A 20,727-nucleotide genomic window follows, 5' to 3' on the forward strand; every position below is an offset into this window, starting at 1 on the left:
TGTATTCACACCTTCGAGTTTAACTTTTCCATTAAAATAATATGAAGATGTTACTGGTATTACATTGTAAATATAATATAGCATAGCATTCATAAATATAATTACAGAAAATGGTTATCATTTCCAGTGGGCATTAGAAAACTGCTTGGCACATTCATCATCCACAGATGCTTGGTTAGTTCAGGCTTTCAGAAGGCTTTCTGAAGAATGTTAGTTACTAAGATCAATCTGTAAATACCATACAACATGAAAATCTATTGTGTTGCTAAAATGAGTTCAGACTCTTAGCAGATATTTCATATCTAGACAGCAGTTGCAGTACAGTTTTCTCCCTGTAGATATGTGGTAAGCATCTAACCTTGCTAATTTCAAACAAAAGGTTAAAAAACATAACTTTTTTGGCTTTCAACCAGATTTGGTATTCTGTTGTAAATAAACCTTTCTTGCTGCATAATGGGACAATAATCTTGCATTGCATATATAGCACAGAAACAGGCCGTTAGTCCAATCGTTCCACTCTGGCGTTTTTGCTCCACTTGAATCTCCTCACATCTTTTCTCATCTACATCTATCATTGTAATACTCCATTGCCTTCTCCCTCGTACGTCTGACTAGTTTCCATTTAAATGTATTAATACTGTTCACTTCAACAGCTGTGTTGGCGAGTTCCACATTTTAATCATCCTTCTAAGTGTAAGGGTCTCTCTTGTACTGTAAGGAAGAGATGGCTGGGAAAATTAGGGTAGTATCTTTATTGTCAAAATATAAGCAAATGTTAAATGGAGATCTGGAATGGGTTATATTTTTTAAGAGTTTAATAAAAGTAAATACGATAGAAACAAACAGAAATGAGAACAGAACAGAGGAATGATGAGAAATGAAAGTGACCAGAAATCAATTACCTAAATATTTATAAACTGTAATATAGTAAATTATTAAGCTGTTCCAAATAGCCAACTAATTTTTTGACTGTAATTTAAGCTTTATTTCAGAGTCTGTTTTGATTTACCTTTAATATTTGCTAGTTGTTCTTGGAATATCTTTTTGACTTGGTTCCTTTAATTTTGTTTACACAGTTGTTTACACGGGATAAGGCCTGTAAAGTTCTTTGCAGATTTGCATGCATATAGCTATTTTTTAAAGTTTCAAATATGGGATGATTGTGTTGCCCCCTGAATCAGCACATACTGTCTATCCCGAGTCGTCTTTGAGGTGGTGGTGGTGAGCTGCCTTCTTGCACCAGAACATTTGGTGTAGATACACCCACAATGCCATTAGGGAAGGTATTCCAGGATTTTGACCCAGCAACACTGAAGGAATGACTATATCTTTCTAAATCAGGATGATATGTGGCTTGAAGAGGAACCATCAGGTGGTGGTCTTCCCATATATCTGCTGCCCTTGTTCTTCTTGATGTTCATGTTTGTGGTTTTGAAAGGTGCTGACTAAGGAACCTTGGTGAATTTCTATAGTGCATCTGAATTTCTGAAGCAACTAAAGATGGTTAGGGCAACGACACTCTCCCAAGGACCTCCTCCAGAGATGTTCTTTAGCTGAGATGGCTGATCTTCGATAACAACTATCTTCCTTGTGCTAGGTAACCAGTAAAGAGTTTTCTCCTGATTCCAGTTTTGCTAAGGGTCCTTGATGCCACACACAGTTAAATGCAGCCTTGATGTCAAGTGCAATCAGTCATGTGGAATTCAGCTCTTTTGTCCATGTTTGAAATAAGTACATAATGCGTGGAGACATAGCCTCAGAGTCTTTAGAAAACCAATAGTTTAGCGAGTCTAGATCTATGCAGATCTGGATCAGCTCAAAAACTCAATTAGGGACTAACAAAATGCTTGGTTTATGGAATAAAAAAATTAGTTAAAATTTTCTGTTGCCTTATCTTGCCATGTTTGTTTCATTCGCCATTGTTATTCCATACTGTATGATGTAACTAACAAGCAAGTTAGCAGTTTTGGGGGTAGGCAGGAAAGGGGAGTTACTGCCACAGTCCTACCAACCATGATGGTTTTGAATGGTGGAATAGGCTAGCAGGGTAGAATGACCTGCTCTTGCGCCTGATTCACGTCATACTACGATGTTATCATGCTTAACATTGTGATCACTCTTAACAATCAGGCTGTCATCGTACATTGAGACTAAACAATGGGAAACCTTAATCCTGTCAAAGCAATTGGATAAAATCAGGATATCTGATGTTGTATTTTATTATCTAATTTAGTTGCTTAGCTTTATAAACACGTTTAAAACAGATACCAGTCTTTTAGAAAAATAACAATTATTACTCTTGGACAAATAATTGTCCCTCATACCGCTGAAAATGTAATTTTCTACAGACTCTAGATATTAAGCTTTTATTTGAAATAGTTTCAAATTCGAGTAAAAAAAATTCTGAAGCTACTTTAATATATATAGATTTTTACCAGCTATCCTATTGATACTTTGTTCTAGCTTGTGTTTAAAAGTCTATGCCCAGTTCTTCCTTTTATATTTAATTGGGCCCCTGCTGACATTTCTTTTGAGTCCATGCATTGAGTATTTGATTTGCACTGAGAATTTATCATCAGAGTGTTTAGTCCTTTTACGATCACACAGACATTTAAAGGTTCTCTTAAGCCTTTGAATTTAAAAGATAATGCGTAGTAACTTAGGCTGACAATTACTGAAATAGCAGGGATCATGTTTCCTTTAGTATACAGAGATGACCACTTGAAAAAACTCCGAAGTTTTAGTTGTATTTTATGAGGCTGCTTTTCTTATTATTTAGCATGTGATTAAAAACAAATGGAAAGCTATCTTCACTGAAACCATTTTTTCTGCTTCAGCATAAAGTTGTTCCTTATATTTAACATTCCAAGTCCTGATAGCTGAGCATTATTAATAAATGAATGAGTTAAAGTGAGTGAATCATTGAAGTGAGCATCGAGATATGCCAACTGTAGGTTTTGCATCATCAAAATTCTTGATGATTGGAGAAAGTGACGGTTCCTCTCAAAATTGCAATCAGAGATGCATTCACAGCATCATGGCTAGTTCAGTTATACAGGGTGCAGGGGAAAATTGGAAATCAATAGTGATAACGGATTCTATGTTTGGGGGAGCAGAGGAGCTTGGATAATCTAGAAATTAATATAAGTATTAAAAACTGGGTGAATTACCAAAAACAATGTGGGATACATCCGGGGGTGCCGAGGGATGTAAAGGTCGTAATTCTGGAGGTATTGGCCTTCGTTTTCCAATCTGCCTTAAATACTACAGTAGTGCTAGAGAATTGGGGAATTACAAATATTATACCCTTTTTCAAAAGGCCATGCTGACAGCACTATTGAGTTTCTCCAGTATTTTCACTTTATTTTTATTAAGGGGAAACTAGGTCTCTTTTTACTTGAGCAGAATAAGTGAAGAGGATGTTCTATGTTTATAAAGTTGAGGCATTTTTATTAGGGAACTCCAGTAAAATTATTTCTACTGGTTAGTGACTTGGCATGTATGAACCCTCATTTGACAGAATGAGAAGGTGTAGGAGAAATAGTTTTACAGTAATGGCTGAGCTTTACCAGTCCTTTGGGGACAACTTATGAGAGAGACAGGATGGCAAAATGGTGCAGGCATGTGGAAGAATAATGTGGAAAACATCTTGCCTCTGCTGTGTAATTTTGGCAGTGGTAGGAAGAATAACAGGTAAGTCCATCGACCTGGACCTCAATTGAGCCATCTAAATGACCAATTAAGGGCCATGTTCCAGCACTGCAGGCACTTTGCCAGCAGGAGTTGGTAGGTTGCCATGTGGAAAGAACGCTTGGTGAAACCTGGCAGCTACCCAATAGGCTCACGTAAGTGGAACCATCGTTCTAGCATTCTAAGACCCACAGAGGATTCACAGCCAGCAATGACCACTCCTACTGTGGGGGTGCTGCCTACTGGCAGAGCTTGCCAGGCACACTGATCACTGAGCCCTCTCCAACTACCCCCAAACCCACTTATCCCTCTTTGAGTGCAAAAATGCAATATGCCCTCATCCTACAGGTCTGGTCCCAGCAATGACCACCACTAGTGGCGGTGCTGCTGAGCTGCTAAGCTTCAGATCTACTGATTGGACCAACTGCTCCTGGGAGTAGATCGCCATCCTTACTCAGGACAGCAGCCTCAGTGGGTGGCAATCACCCAGCTGGTGCTATGGGCAGTATGCCTTCCTGTGTTACACTGTGTTGAAGCAGGGTTGCCTTTTTGAGAGATAGCAGTGCTATCTTGTCAGAACAATTCCAGCTAAGAGTTCTTAAAACACAAACATCTTACTAGCAACAAGTACTGAAAGATCCATAACAACTTTTTAAAAGTAATTGAATCTTTCAAAAATAAAATTCCAAATGGGTATGGGTACAAGGGCTCACATTAATGACACTAAATCAATAACTCCTTCAGGAAATCAGACCAAGAATAATGGCTCAATATTCTACACTGCTGTAAAATTCTGTGGCTCTTTACTTTCTAAAATTACTCACCACCTGAGGTTTTAATGAAATTAGGGTCAGGGCCCCATCTCTAACCAAGAGTCTGCTTGCAATTAAGTTTTTTTTCACAAAATCCACAGTTTATTTTTAGCATGCACGTAAAAACACTTAGGCTGCAATTTGAACCAGGAGAGTGAGATCTGGTACGTACTACATGTTAATACAGTCCATAGCGTGCATCTTACCCAATAGCCAGAAATTTTCACTTTAGTACATTAAACAGGATTAGCATTCCATTCATATGGAGGATAATGTTAATGATATCACGTGTGTATTTCATGCTACCATTCAACCATAGAATGTAACCTACACCCTTCAAAATATTGAAAAATGCTCTTCATATATCAACCACAATAAAAACTAAAAACTATCTAGAGAGCTACAGAAAAATAACGTTCTCCCAGGTTAAGTACCTCCGAGATATAAGACATTGTACCTTTGCTTAAATAAAAATGCCATGCTTAAGTAGAAAAAACCTGATCAACTGCTGCCTTCATAACACCACAATCGAAATCGTGGTCAAGTCTGAAATGGAGTTTGAAGGACCATCTTCTCACTTAGAAAATTTTAGAATAGCTGTCTCATGTCAACAAGTCATTGATGAATTATCTGCTCGCAAACTATCATAATTATTCATTGCAGGGGCTGTACATATTAAACATGCAGGACTTGAAGACTGCCCACTTTTTCATTTGGTGGTGTTTAATGTTCACGCCTCATGAATTCCTGTTCTTTGATAGATCAGTCTACGTAAATACTGAATGGTATTACCTTTGAGATAGGAGACAGCATCACTGCGCAAATCAAACAGAGGCTGAAGGATCATGGCTCATCAGCATGCATACATACTGGGAATACATACTTGTCCGGAGCCTCCAGTACTGACCCATCCATTGTGTGCAAGTTTGGAGGATGGCACTCTATTTGCTCAGCTGTGATGGATGCCTGCATGGCAAGTGTATCTTGTACACTCGCTGGGTCCAGTCTGTCAGGAAATTGGCATTCCTGCTCAGTCCAGACAGGGGACTCTTCGATACCCCTCCACCGCCCAAAACACAGAAATTGGATTCCAAAGATAATCCATTGTAAACAAATCAGAATACAAAGAACATTCTTTTTAAAAACTGCCTTTTGTTGTCTTGGCTTAGAACCCACCCACAACTCCCTCACACCTGGTGGTCAGAAATCAGGCTATTGAGAGCCTGCATACGACTCTACTTCTTGGTTTTTCTGGTGCTACAAGGGAGTTTCTGCTTTAGTGGGTCATCTTGGTACACTACCTAGCAGCTGGTTGCCATGTGACATGAACAAACTTGAGAACAACTCATGACCTCCAATGCATTTCTATTTTTAAAAAAAATGAACTGATCAACAATAGAAAGCTTGCTACTCTGTTAATGGGAGTTTCTCAGCAATGTAAATGCACAGCTTTTTGATTTGGATGTTATTTAATTTCCTCTCTTTGTATTACAGCTTTCTTTGGAAAGTATCTGAATGAGTACAATGGCAGCTACATTCCACCTGGTTGGCGTGAGTGGGTTGGATTAGTAAAGAATTCTCGGTTTTACAATTACACACTCAATAGAAATGGTGTAAAGGAGAAGCATGGATTTGACTACTCAAAGGTACTTATTTTTATCAGCATACTCGTCAACCAGTGACTATGGGCAATGATTTGCTGAATTATGCATTTCGTACAAAAGGAAGAGTTCAATTATATATAGCATTGTGACTTAAGTGACTTAAAATTTCTGTAACACACTTAAGCATTTTGCAGGCTTGTGAAATTGTTTTCTCATAGGATTAATCCTATCTTGAAAGCTGCATAAATTACTATTCAGCTTTAAAATACAATATTCCCAGCTAGATTCTCAAAAAATACAAGGAAAGTGAATTGAATTTCACATTCAAGTCCCTTTGCTTATATTACCTTCACAAAACACACAGAAAATCTTAATTCTCCACAAAGATCTAAGAGGAGCAATTAACCCTTTATGTTCCATACTGTTTTAAAGCCAAGTTCAGTATTAAATAACTATTCATGAGTAAAGTTGCAGGTGAAATTGAGCTGCTGGATGGAATGACTGTTTATTGCTCTAGGTACTTTTGTCTTTCAGTTTAAACACTGCAACTGACCACGGAGCATGAGTTTCTATCCAAATACATAAGTCCTTAAACTCGGTCGAGCTGGAAATGAACCCACTATTTAAACAGATAGAGGAATTTGGAACGAAAATGGTTACACCCAGTCTCCACCCTTTTGTAGGTTTTAAACTGGAACAGAAGTGAGGATGGACATATTGTAATAAAGATCATGGTGATGTTATGGAACAAACCAAATCCTCTCAAAACATGTTAAGGAGATAGTCTAGACCCTATAATTTATCTTATTTAAAGGCATATGTACAGCTCTGTGTTCCAAATGTGATTCGATTGGTCAAACTACTGGGCTTTCAGCAAAACACATTGAATTCTGACAGTACAGTTAGAATACAGACATTAAAGAATTCACATAAGTTTAACTCTAGTGAAAACAAATTAATATACTATTTAACTATTCCTCAACAACTGTTCCAATACAGCAACATCCCATAAACGCACCCTTGGCAAAGGCAATCCAGTGAAACAGATTTCTGTCACTTGCAATTTTCTCCAGTACAGGAGAAAGGAAAAAACTGAAAGTATGAATCTAGCAGCAGAGACAGAACTCGAGCTGCTTGCAGCAACAGAGAGAGAGAGAGAGCTGTATCTCGCAAAAACACCAACTTCAGCTGAAAGCAAAAATAAAACCTGGATCTGTGTGAGCCTGACTCCACCGACTTGTGTTTCTTTTGACTAATTTTTAAAACAAAGAACAAAATTGCTTACTCTGCTTTCCATGGAGCAGATTCCTCGGCATCAGGTTTACAACACCTCCCTTCAAGAGAAATAGAACAGAACAAATCCCTCTTAAAGGCACATTTTGTCATATTGAATTGGTGGAAAAAGATGTGACTGATAGGATGATGTCCATCAAAGTTGTTATCATCTCCACATCCACTGTACTCCTGCACAAAATTTCTTAGTGCCAGCCATCTTCAGCTGCTTCATCAATGATCTTTACTCCATCATTAGCTCAGAAGTGGGAATATTCACTGGTGATTGCAATGTTCTGCACCAACTGCAATTCTCTGATACTGAAGCAGCGTCCGTATGCACCAAGGCCAGGCCCACATTGAAGCTTGGGCTGGTACTGGCGAGTAACATTCCCACCATACAAGTGCCAGGCACTGATAATCTCCAAAGGGAATCTAAATATCTCCACTTGACAGTAGATGCACAGGAGCATCACCACCTGCAAGTTTCCCTCCAAGCCACTCACCATTCTGGATTTGGACATGTCTTGTGCGTCCTTCACTGTCACAGAATCAACATCCTGAAACTCCCTTCCTAATGGCACTATAGCTGTGTATGTGTATCTACCTCCTCAGTTGAGTAAATCACTCACCATTAACTTTGAGTGGAATTATGGATGCTAATGTAAGTTGGATTAGCCAGCAATGACATTTCCCATGAACAACTGGGGAAAGGAAACCAGGCATTATTGTTAACTAGGATCTGTTCATGCTACAGATTTACAAAGACATGTTTCCCTGCACAGAACAATCAATTTTCCATTGAGAAACCCACAAGTTAGAATGAGAGATGTAACATTTTTCAGACTACCTTCAGCTGCCCTAGTTAAATTGTAGCAAGTCGCTGCAAAAATGTACATCCCACCAGTGTTTTAAGTAAGTGACCGGAGGAATCAAAGATGTTACAGCCACTTACTTAAAAAATTGCTGGTATATCTAACTCTCATTGTTGGAAGGGCCAGAGAAAAAGTTCTGACCTGTCCCAGCTCTAACTGTAAAACTGTCCTGTAAAACTTTATCAATCTCTTTCAGCAATTCACGTGGGTGGAGTTGGGGGTGTGGGGTTGGTCGGTGCAAATTTTCACCTTTTTATCTGAAATGTCTCAGCATTAGACTGAGACTAACTGAAAGTGGCTGCGTGCTATATTTGGAAAACATCATAGGAAGCTCCTACTGGAAGCCTTATGCTTACTTATGTTTCACAAAACAATAAAAAATTTAAATAATGCTGCCCCCAAAATTTTCTGGTTTTAGAAATGTCATAGGATTTCATCTCACTCGTGTTAGGACTGCTGATGCTGAGCTACAAATGTCTTTGCAATTATGCAGTGACTCCAGTATTTAAGAGAAAATTTTTAAAATTAAACTAAAATGGGATGGATGCCATCAAGTTTGTGATAGTGTTACTCTCTCTCCTTGAGTCTTGTGGTAGGTTCTGAGTACAGTGAGATGTCATTATTGAAAATCCTTCTTTAAATTCCACAAAAGGCCAGATGAGATTAATGTCTGATTTTTTATCTCCCTTTACGTCCCCTATTTATTAAGGTGCCATTAAATTTCCCCACAAATGAAGTCAAAACTGCATTTTCCTTTCAGCATCAATTCTCTGTCATTGCATGTTTTTCCTCTTCACATTAAAAAAATTACTTGTCTAATTACTACCATAAGTCTGTATAATATTAAAGAAAAATAGGCTGATAGTGCTATCAGATTGGAAAATCAGTACTGCATCAAACCAAACTTGCCAGTTATTGAGAAATGCAAAAGCAGTTTGGCTAATGGTTTATTTGCATCATTAAAATGTTATGTTCTAACCTGAGAAACAACCTTAGTCTAGTTAGGGGAAGAAAATAAAATTCTGTCAGCATTCCTCTAACTTGCAATTTCATAAACTTGAGGTAATGAACATGTTGATATTTCTGTAACATTTATACATGTACTATTCACTGAGCACATTTAGTGTTATCATTGCTCTTTTGCTGTAGAGAAAGACATGTTTAATAAAGTTAAACCACTTTCTATAGGTCTGCCACTTGTTGCAAACAGCAGTAGTCATGATTTTGCTTTATTCTCATCTTCATTGAAGCTGCTGATATTTAGACTTGAAAAGAATAACATTTGGTTTCTTAGTTTTTGTGCATGTTTTATAGTTAATTGATCTATTTTTTTTTTGTAATAATCCTTAAACAATTCCAACCAGTTTGGCCCAACAGGCTGAACAAACCCACATCAATAATGTGCTGTAATCGGAAAAAAGGTTAACCAATCCCATTAGGAAGCCATTGGCCAGTTGCAGAAAGCACATTGGATGAGTACCACACTACAAATTTGAGTTAAAAGACAATTTTAATAATCAGAATTACTCTTCAGTTAGTTCACACGTAAGATAAATGGGGGAACATAGCTACTGCAATTCAGTATTCTTATGAATGCAGGAGCAAATAGAGAAGATTGCATTGGCTAAGTTTACGGTCAAAGTTTCATAGATCTTATCATTGTAGGAACATTTAGGCCAATATTAACTATGGTATCATTCAGAAAGCAGAATCCTCAAGGTACAGTTTTCTTACTGGCTCATTCAGTCATGTGTGCAGAATGTCACAATGACTAAACTGATTCTGTTTTTACGAAGTACTGTGCACATATGTGTGCAGCCTACATGCGTCTAAGTATCGTCACCTATTGAGGTTATTAAAATAATTTAAAAAGTATGTCATTTAACATTGTAACATTGGGTCAGATTTTCCAGGGAATGACAAATTGCCACTCTGGTCCTTCATTTTTATGAAAGAAGGGAACACTGCATTTTTGACAGGAGATTCTGCTCAGCAACTTTAACCAATCTGCCACCATACATCTCCACCAGTTTTCTCAACATTTACCCTGACTCTATATTGTTAGGCTGAAAAAGCCACAACATTTTCTAACCGTTGACTTTCATTACAGCCACAAACTTTATACTTATTTCACCTATCTGCTAGGTTATGGATTTAGGGTGAACTAAACTGTTCACCATGAAGGTTTCCTATATGATTTTAGGCTAAACTTCTAGTTCCACATCCTGTCCATGAAATAATTCCTACTTTCAGGTTCATAATGTTGTTCAGCCCACTTGAGTTTCTGCCTAACTACTGCTGAAACCCTTAGCTTTTGTCCCCTCCAATCTTGACTGTTTGAATGTTCTAGACAGCCTCCATTTTTCTCCCATTCCGTATCCCATTCCGAACGTTTACCTATCCATCACCCCTTACCGACCTACCTTAGTTTCCAAATCTGAAATTCTCATCTTTGCATTTAAATAACTCAAATCTTGCCCCTCTCTATCTCTGTAACCACCTCTATCTTTGTCCTCACACTCTCTGTTCTTCTGAATTTGACATCTCATTTATTCCACTTGACTTTGTTTAACCATTTGTCAATACTTTCACTCCTTGGATCCCATAATCTAAAGTTTCATCCCTAAAATCAGTCTCTCTGCCGTCGTCCTTTCAAATAATCATTTACAGATTTTTAAAGAGATCCTTTTAAACCCATCTTTGAGCAAACGTTTAGGCAACCTGCTAAGCAACTTCACTTTGACTCAACATCCATTTTATGATTATACTTCTGCGAAATATCTTCGCTCATTTCTGTCCAGTAAATGTATGAATATAAACAACCACTGTTTAAGACCATTTAAAGAATAGAAGTTGACCATTCAACCCATTAAGCCTTAGAAGCTGACTGAAGCAAGAAATATTGGAAGGACAGTAGGTAAAAAATATATCGAGTGAAGTCCACCCTACAAACATCAACCAGGTTATTTCTCTTGGCTATGTTATTTCTCTTGGTTGTGTACCTAGGGCAGCCAACCCTGGAAAACATTCAGAGGCTGCAACAGGAACTATTGGGTGTGGTGATGGGCTGTTTATATTTGCTTCAGTGTTACAGAACTTTATTGCAGTACCAATTAAGGCAGAAAGGCCAACCATCACTTATCTCTCTCACACTTCCCCTGCTTCATCTTGGCGCCACATGCCTCCCCACCAACTCCCATTACCCTTATGCAGTTCATGCCGAGATATTTCCCCAAGCAAACTGCAACCAAAGCTATGCCTCATCCATGCCCTTTGTACAGGAGTTATGAACCCTATTATGACAGGTTTTTTTTTTCTGAAGAAGAGTTTTAAACAGTCATTCATCAATAACTTTCCATAATGTTTCAAAAAAACTCTCTTCTTACTGGAGGGCAATAAAACTGTTGATCCTCCAGACCCTCTAAAGCTTCAATAGCTGAAAATACAGTGTACTTGAAACCTCTTAACCTATGTATGACTAAAGATTGTGAAATTGATAGCAGAGATAAGAGAGCCACAACACTCAATGGAGTAATGACTATCTGGATTCGCAGCCAAGATTGCACGGAAAATTGACAGTAAGGGTTCTAGCCACAGATTGAGTGCAGCAGATTTTTTTTTTTTGTTGGCCATTTTATCCATTTCTTTGCAGAACAAGGCTCCTCTTCCTCTAATGTTCTTCCTCATCTATGCTGCAAGGCAGCAGAATGCCCCATCGTGGCTGCCATCTGTCTTTATAAAATGTGCTCTGCAATCAGCTCCCACCTCCTGGCAGAGTTTGGCACCAGCTGTTGGGGGGCCAAGTTTGCCACTAGCTCACTTATTGTGAATGCAAATAAAGATGATGTCACGTGAACAGACAGTTGTGATTCAGGAATTCTCTTTCTCCAGTTTGAACAATGAAGCGGGCAGTAACAGTCTGATATTATTTTCTCAGGAGAGAGATTTTTCAGTATTCAAAACTCTAAAATAAGTAGGCCGTTGAAACCTGGCTCTATGTCTGATGATATGATAAATTCTAGAGATTAGAGACTGTGGAGTGGCTCAGTGGTTAGCACTGCTGCCTCACAGTATCAGGGAGCCTGGTTTGATTCCAGCCTCCATGCAGGTGTTCTCCCTATGTCTGTGTGGGTTTCCTGTGGGTGCTCTGGTTTCAGACTTTTTGTTGTACCTAGGTACATGTGACAATAATAAGTCAAATCAAAAATCCAAAAATGTGCAGGTTAGGTGGATTGGGCATGCTAAATTGCCCATAGTGTCTGGGGATGTCTAGGTTAGGATTAGCCACAGAAAATGCAGGGTTATGGGAACTCGGGTAGAGGGTGAGTCTAGGTGGGATGCTGTTCCAAGGGTTGGGGGTGGTGGGTTGGTGTGGACTTGATGGGTTGAATGGCCTGCTTTCACACTGTAGGGATTCAATGATTCTAAGAGTTGGAGCTTAAATGAGGAAAAGTACAAAGTCAGCTTAGAATTAGCTACTTTTCTGCAGTGATGAACTGGAATGGACTTCCCATGAGATGCTTGTGATAGAAATTATGTAAGAATGTGTCAGATATTTGAGAATAAAAGATATTTATTTTTGGCATTGGTCAGATAAATAGTTGTCTTTTAAGGTCACCAAGATTCTATCCATAGGTGCAAAGAGTTTTATTTTAACTGAATCAAGTTAAACAAGAATAGAGTTTTCTTCCCTTTCGTGCATCGTTCACAATTATTAGAAAACTAATTTTTTTGATGGACATTAGAAACTTTACATATTTGGTCCTGATATGTTCTCCCTTCTCTCCTGTCATCTATAGCTTAGCAAGTGCTGAATTCCATTTTTTTTCCAGTATTGAAAATGGTGCAATGAACTTCTGTTCTAATTCTTCATCTGCCATAGCTAGATTCTGCTGATTTTAGTGTCCCTCAGGAGAAATTAGTAGAACGCGTAGCTCTTTGAGCGCTTTGTTAGATTTTTCTCCTTCAATGCAATGGGACTTGCTGGGAAGAATTCTTTCCCCCAAGCAGTGTCTTTGGAATTCTGCTCCTCAAAAGGCAGTGGGAGTAGTCGTTGTATATTTTTAAGACAGGATAGACAGTTTCTTGATAAGCAAAAGCTGCAAGATTATTCAGGGTAATCTGGATGTTGAGTAATTAGTCAGCCATTATCTTAATGAGACTCAAGTGACCTATTGCTCCTCTGAAGTCTTATGCAAAGATGCGTGTTTATTTTGCCTCTACCGGTGTTGTTAATTAATCTAGCAAAACTGCTGATGTTGGTACATGATTTGTTGTTTTTCTTATCTCTGTGTGCAGTTTCTTTGTGTATTCAGCAGTCTTCAAAACGATAAATGCCCAACATTTTTGGATAATCTACATTGGATGATTTGCACTTCTGATATCTCCAAAACACAGCTCTTCCTCTAAAAATGTTCATTCCAGTGCTTGGCTTCTCGCCTCTAAATCTTGACTTTGATGTTTTGGCCCAGCCTCAGAAGTACATAACATCTGGAGCTTGGTACTCTGGTCTCACCCCAGATTTTAGCACAAAAGCATAACTAATTTAGACCTAAAGATCTCTAATGTACCTTGTGGCCCCTGGTGCATCTGTGCCTAAGATGTTTGAAGGCACGATACCATGGTCTGTTGTAATGTTCAGACCCAATCCCAGTAAATATTAGATTCTCTATTTTACAGAGAGAGGTGGTTTTGTTAAGTTTCCTGATCATTAATTGCAAGGGACATAGTTGAAATCTGACTCAACCATCTGTCAATTGCCAGAAGATTAGACAAAATAAATCATTCTAGATTACGATATATTTAGAGAGTGAGAATACTATGAATTGACAATTCATTTAGAGTATCATGCTATCAAAACATCTGTCAAAAACATTTTGTTGATAGTTAAATTTAAAGAAAAATGTCTGTGAATTTCTGTGTAACAGCCCTTCACCCAATTATCATGGGAAACCTGATTAGAAGAATGACTAGGTGGATAATACAAACATTCAAAGTGGGATCAAATGTAGACCATTCAGTTCCTTGACCATATTCTATCATTTAATAATAACATGGCTGATCAGTTTGAGTTTAGAAATCCCATCTGTCCCTGATAACCTTAGATTCTCATTAGGCTGGGATTCAATCTCTACCTGCCTTTAAAAAAAAGTATTCAATCACCCTGCTTCCACTACCTTCTAAGGCAAGAATTTTCAAAGTCTCTTAAAACTGTGTGAGGGGGAAAAAAAAATCTCCCAGCCTGTCCAACCTGTACTCAAGACCACTCATTCTAGGTAAATCTGATAAGCTTCCTTCGAACCAATTCAAACATTTTTTCATTCTTCCTTAGCAAAGGGACCAAAAACTGCTCATAGTTATCAAGAGTCTAGCTGAAGCATAACTCTCACTTTTATTCAATTCCTCTCCTCATAAGTCATAGCATTCCTTTAGCCGCCTTAATTGCATGCTGTACCTGCATACTAACTTCTTGTGATTATGCACTACAGCACCAAAATCCCCCTGCTGCTTCACTTTCTGCAGTCGTTCTGCTTCTAAGTAATTTTGTTTTAAATTCATCCTGTCAAAGTCAACAACTTCACGTTTTTCCATGGTAGTCTCCATCTACCAGATTTTGTCCACTTGTTCAATCTATCCATATCCTTCCACGAAGACTTATTTCTTCTTCATAACATACTTCTCTCCCTACCTTTGTGTCATCTGCAAATTTAAGCGCTATATACTCACTCCTCTCATCTAAGTCATTGATTTAAATTGTAGGAAGTTGAAGCCCCAGCATAGACTCCAGCAGAATCCCACTTATCATATCCTGACAATAAAAGATAGATTGATTTATAAACTTACTATTTACTCTGGAAAATTGTGAATTTGATGTGGCTGATAGATAACTGAGGCTACAGAAGCAATAGAAGCTAAGTTTTATTCAATTAATCAAGAGCACACAACAAAACATTGAATTGCTTAATAGTTCTAAAGATAGATGAGGGAACTTGGCAGCTGGATTGGTGCATTATTTAAAGGAAAGTATAGTTAGAGTGAGCTATGGGAAGGACAGGAAAGATAGGTTTCTGATGCCATGCGTTAGAACTTCAGTAGGTGAAGTTCACTGTTTTTGAGGTTTGTAAGTGATTTAAATAATAACTGAGATTTTAAGAGAAAAGTAAAATTTCTTTCATCCAAGTAATAAGGAAGGTATCAAAATGTTTGTTGCCAAAGTCCAAATATCTGCTCATACAAAACTATGACAAATGTTTTCCTTGGGGTTACAAATTATATACAGAAAATATAGTTCACTGTTGAAAATGTCAACTGATCCTTCTCCACCTCCCTGATGTTGTCTATTCTTTAAAAGATGTATTCCAGAAAGTTCAAATTATTTGACTGTAGATAAAATGTATGGGAAAGAGCAGTGCAGACTCCTCTAGTTAAAAATCTAACATTGTTAGTAGATCAAATTACTACGTCATGCTGTTGTTTTTACAATTCTTTCAAAGAAAGGTTAGAAATAATTTGAATTGATTTTACCCCCCATCTATATTATTGTTTAATATAACAGAGCAGAATAATCAAATAATGGCAACTTCTAGCAGTAAAACTGAGCAGCTTCATCAATATACTCATTCTAATGGGTTTGCATTTTTCAAATAATGTTTATGATTTTAAACATGAATATTCTTTCATGTATTGCAGTAAAATCTTACATTATATTCAGTGTTTCAAGATGGCATCAGGACATGGCGACACTGCATTTTGCGCACACAAAATCATTTTTCAATGTATTGTTATATACATGCAACAATAAATCTAAATCTACCGTACTTACTGCTTCCAGCAAAATAAAACACGAACTAAAATGTAATCTTATAGAGACTGATGATTTTCTTCTTTTGCTTCTTTCAAAAAATTTTCTTTGTAAATTTAATGTTCAATGCATTATTCTTCTGTTTCGATAGGATTACCTGACAGACTTGATGACAAATGACAGCATCAATTACTTTAAATTATCCAAGAAGATTTACCCACACAGACCAGTTATGCTGTTGATCAGTCATGCTGCACCCCATGGCCCTGAGGACTCAGCTCCACAATTTTCCAACCTCTTCCCTAATGCTTCCCAGCACATGTGAGTGTTAAGATTATTATAATTGTCTTGTAAACATCCACAAGGTGCAGTACACATTATGGTTTATGTTTTGGCTCTTCAAGCAACTTACAAATACTCCACTGTTAGATTTACGTTGAGACGGTTTCTCTAATGTGTTTCCTTGAGGAAATGGAGTTAACATAATACTCTGGTATTGAGTTACGTAGGACAATAGACTTCAGGCTCATTAAGAAAATTGGTGATTTATGTCAATTTCTAATAATGATGCGATGAGGAATTTTGCAAATAACCATATCCCCCCTTTGACATGAGAGAGGAACGAGCTTTCTTTTTTAAACAGTAATTTCGTTCAGAAACAAACCTGTGTGGAAAGAATATTGGCGTGGGTATTAAATTGGGATAGATTCCCACCCATTTCCAATAGTAGAATAGCCAACAGAACCATGTCTAGTTTTAGCCAGAATCATTTCATTTGGCTAAGGTATTGAAGGGACCACCAACTTGTGACCAAATGGAGTATAATGTATGAAAATATTAAGTTCTCCACTTTGACAGGAAGATTAAAAAGTCTTGTTATCAAAATGTTAGGAATTCACCTGAGATGCAGAGTGATCTGGGTGTTCTACTGCATGAACCACTGAAGGTTATTATAGAGATACAGTGATATTGAATGCAAGTACGGAAGTTATGCTTTAGTTACAAAGGGCAATGGTGAGATCACATCTGGAGTACTCTGTACTGTACTGGTCTCCTCATTTAAAGGAGGATGTAAGTAAATTGGAAGTAGTTCAGAAATACTTTATTTGACTAATGCTGGGAGTAAGGAGTGACTTGAAACCTTGAAGAAATTGCAATGTACAAGATCCTGAGGGACCTTGATAGGGTGGATATGGAAAGGATATTTCCCCTTGAGGAATAATTCAGAAATAGGGGTCATTGTTTGAAAATAAGCTGTCGCCAGCTTAAGATCATATCAAAGAAAAATTTATGGTGTTATGAATCTATTGTAACTCTCTCCTCAAAAGGTAATGAAGCAGAATCTTTCAATATTTTAAGTTAGATTATTGATCAACAAGGGGATGAAAGGTTATTGGATGTAGATTAGAATGCAGAGTAATCAAGTCATCCATAATTTTTGACAAGGATGTAGCAGGCTTGAGGGATTGAGCGGCCTACTCCTGCTCATAATTCATATGTTCCTATGAATCATGGTTATGATGTTTTCAGGAAAGATGGAACAACGTGGAAAAAACTGAAAATAGCTGAAGAATCTAACAAGGTATTGATGAAGCTGAAATTTGAGGAGGAAGAGAGTTTGGCCATTAGGGCTGCCGGGTGGAAGAGTTTGACAAGGATGATGGACTGCCAGCCGCAGAATGGTGTCAGAAGGTTTTGTTGAGGCTCTTCATAAGAGCATTCCTGTTTCCTCTGGCTTGTAAGAATTTCTGCAAAGGGACTTGACCTCGGTGGACTGGCAATATACCTGTTTCCATTTGACTACCAGTTTTCCTGACCACAGGGAAATCCATGCTGTGACAGTGAATTTTAAATCCGTCTCCAATTATCACAATGAGTTCAGTTTAAATATGTTAAAGAAATTATCTGTCACTTCATGGTGGGATAGTTGAAAACTATGATGTCTGTTTTAAAAATAGGTATTGGTTGTGTGTACAGCATGTTGGACCACCTCTACTGCCTGTCATTAGGTGCGTCAATGAGTATAGTAGACATTACACCCAAGGATATGGCAAGCAAATCATTAACGGAGTGAAAGAAGATTATTTGTGTCTCAGAAATTTGCTTCTGGTTCTGAGCACTGCACCTACCAATTTTGTGCCAGATCTGTCGGATAACAAAATCCTTTGCCTCCCAACAGCATCTTAAATAGTTTATATAATGTAGCCTGAATTGAGCCACATTGTGTTTTCAGTATTGTCTGATCAGCTTAGAAATGTCAGTGCAAATAGATGTTTGTGTTAAATCTGCACCCATGCATCAAAATACCATGCCTTCAAGGCAAACAGTAAGTTGTCATTTTCATGTCTTAAAAGCTCTGAGAGTTAACCAAGTACTCAAAATGCATAAGTTGCACGGCAACACAAAAGCTGGCATTATATTGCTGCTTAAATGATTCTGGCCTGAGTATTTATTTGCTGGTAAGAAATTGGTATCTGAGTGAGAGCGTAGCCATGTCACTGCCAACTTGCAGTGTGTGCATGGACACAGTTCGATTTAGTGGGACTGTTCTGCTTTTAATGCTGATACGTTTTAACACTCATGTTTGTGTTGAGCCAAAAGTGCCTTTGCTTTATCTGAGTGCAGTAGATGTTGCACATACAGGCACACAGATTTGTTGAACTTAATACTTGCTGAGGAGATGAGGAAAGTAGCGGGTGGTAGGAAGAAGCAGTTTATACTGGCAGGCATCCACTTGTTTCAATCTGCCCCAGTGTTACATTCATTACTGAGGTGGGCTGTGTTAGTGTTGGTGCCAAGTTGGAATTAATTCGATCACTTTTACTTTCGCTTTCTTCTTTGCTGAATTCTCCTCTGAAGTCATTCAGTTGAAGTGCAGTTTTGTGAGCACTACTCACTCTCTAGGAAAGATACAAGTCACCATTGTTCTGAAGCCTAGACAGTGTGTTAAGCAAGTTTTCCAACAATAGATTAAGAAAATGGGCAACTTGTGTCAAAAACATACATATTTTAACTAGGGGTTGATATATTTCTAAAGAAGTGAAAAACTACTAACTAAACACAGAAAGAAGGAAGAAATCAAATCTTGACCTTCCCAGTGTTTACGGTTTGGCTATTCGATATATTTGCTGGGCCATTAGGAAAATCCAGCTTTTAGTTCATATTATTGCCAATCCTTTTAAGGACTGGTAATATTTCTATGTGAGAAAAAAGACTGGTAAGTTGTAGTCAAAATATTGAGATAACAGAGGTCAGCTTGACTTAAATTCTGTTGTTACTTTTTCATGTTGAGTCAAAATTAAGGCTAATAATTTCCTGCTATTCCTTCAAAAAAGTTTGAATTTGAAAATAACTGCAATTGTGAATAGCCTTGCACAATGTTATTCGTCAAACTATTCTTAAAATTAAAACAGAAGGCAAATGGAATGGGTTAAAGTTGATTATGAATGATGGATGATATATTTTTTAAACAAAGAAACAAATTTGAGGTTTAATGGGTTAACATGATCTTGAAAGAATCTAAAAACAAGCAGCCTTTACCCTTTTCTGTATAGGTAGCAAGAACCTAATAACTATTATACAGGGTAGATTTCTGTGGGCTTTCCTTCTGTGTTTAAAATAGGGTTTGTCTAACCTGTTGACTGACGGTCACACTCACACCACTGCATGCACATTGCACATCAGATTATCAATAACTTGATTTCTGCTCAATGACTCTGAACTAGAGAGGCTTAACAGACATTTCCTGCAGATGTGATGTTTCAATATTACTGTTGACCACACTTCAAACCTACTTCACTCCTAACATTGTGCCTCTGCTGCCAATTTTTCCTCTATATTTACTTGTTACCAATGACTTATTTCCAACTTACCATTATCATTTGAGAGCTAGATAATAATTGGTAAATAGATTTGTCTTGCTACTGCATTTATTTGTTATTTGCTCTGTTTATTTTAAGAATTGATGGATTGGTTTAATTATAATTTGAGAGAATAATTAACACTTAGCTCAATTTCCTTAATCTCCACTGTTCCTTCTACTCTGGTTGTAATATCACACTGTAACATTTCTCTCTCTCTTTCTTTTGCCTGTTTTCTCATTTTTTTAAGTGCTCTTTTATTCGTTCCCTCTCCTCACTTTCCCACTTGACCTAATGAAGGTAGACAAGTCTCCAGGACCTGATGGGATCTATCCCAGAATGCTAAGGGAGGCAGGTGAGGGCCTTGTACAAAATCTTTGTATCCTCTTTAGTCACAGGAGAGGTCCCAGAGGACTAGAGAATTATTGGAGAAGATTATTAGGGATAGAATTTACTCACACTTGGAAAATACGGACTTACTCGCAATAAGCAGCATGCCTTTGTGCAAGGAAGGTTGTATTTTACAAACTTCATTGAGTTTTTCTGAGAAAGTGACAAAGGTGACTGAGAGCAGAGTAGTAGATGTCTATATAGACTTTAACAAGGGCTTTGACAAAATCCCTCATGGCAGGCTGATACAAAAGGTACAGTCACATGGGATTTGTGGTGGGCTGATAAGATGGATACAGGACTGGCTTAGTTATTAAAGAGTGAGTGTAATGGTGGAAGGGTATTTTTCTGACTGGAGATCTGTGACCAATGTTGGGACCCTTGTTTGTAATAAATGTAAATAATTTGGGGGAAAAATATAGT

The 20,727-nt window shown here is 37.7% G+C and overlaps 1 protein-coding gene across 1 annotated transcript in view; it reads left to right on the forward strand.

Moving 5' to 3' along the window:
• The window catches only part of LOC109928319 (extracellular sulfatase Sulf-2-like), a 299,004-nt gene that overhangs the window by 215,612 nt on the left and 62,665 nt on the right, over positions 1-20,727 (forward strand). Inside the window, exons 5-6 of the mRNA XM_048608567.1 lie at positions 5,997-6,148; positions 16,206-16,375. Coding sequence (XP_048464524.1) covers positions 5,997-6,148; positions 16,206-16,375 — 322 coding nt within the window. The remainder of the gene's footprint in view (positions 1-5,996; positions 6,149-16,205; positions 16,376-20,727) is intronic.

This window comes from Rhincodon typus, chromosome 19 (assembly GCF_021869965.1).
Source record: "Rhincodon typus isolate 14 chromosome 19, sRhiTyp1.1, whole genome shotgun sequence".
In the NCBI taxonomy this organism is placed as follows: domain Eukaryota; kingdom Metazoa; phylum Chordata; class Chondrichthyes; order Orectolobiformes; family Rhincodontidae; genus Rhincodon; species Rhincodon typus.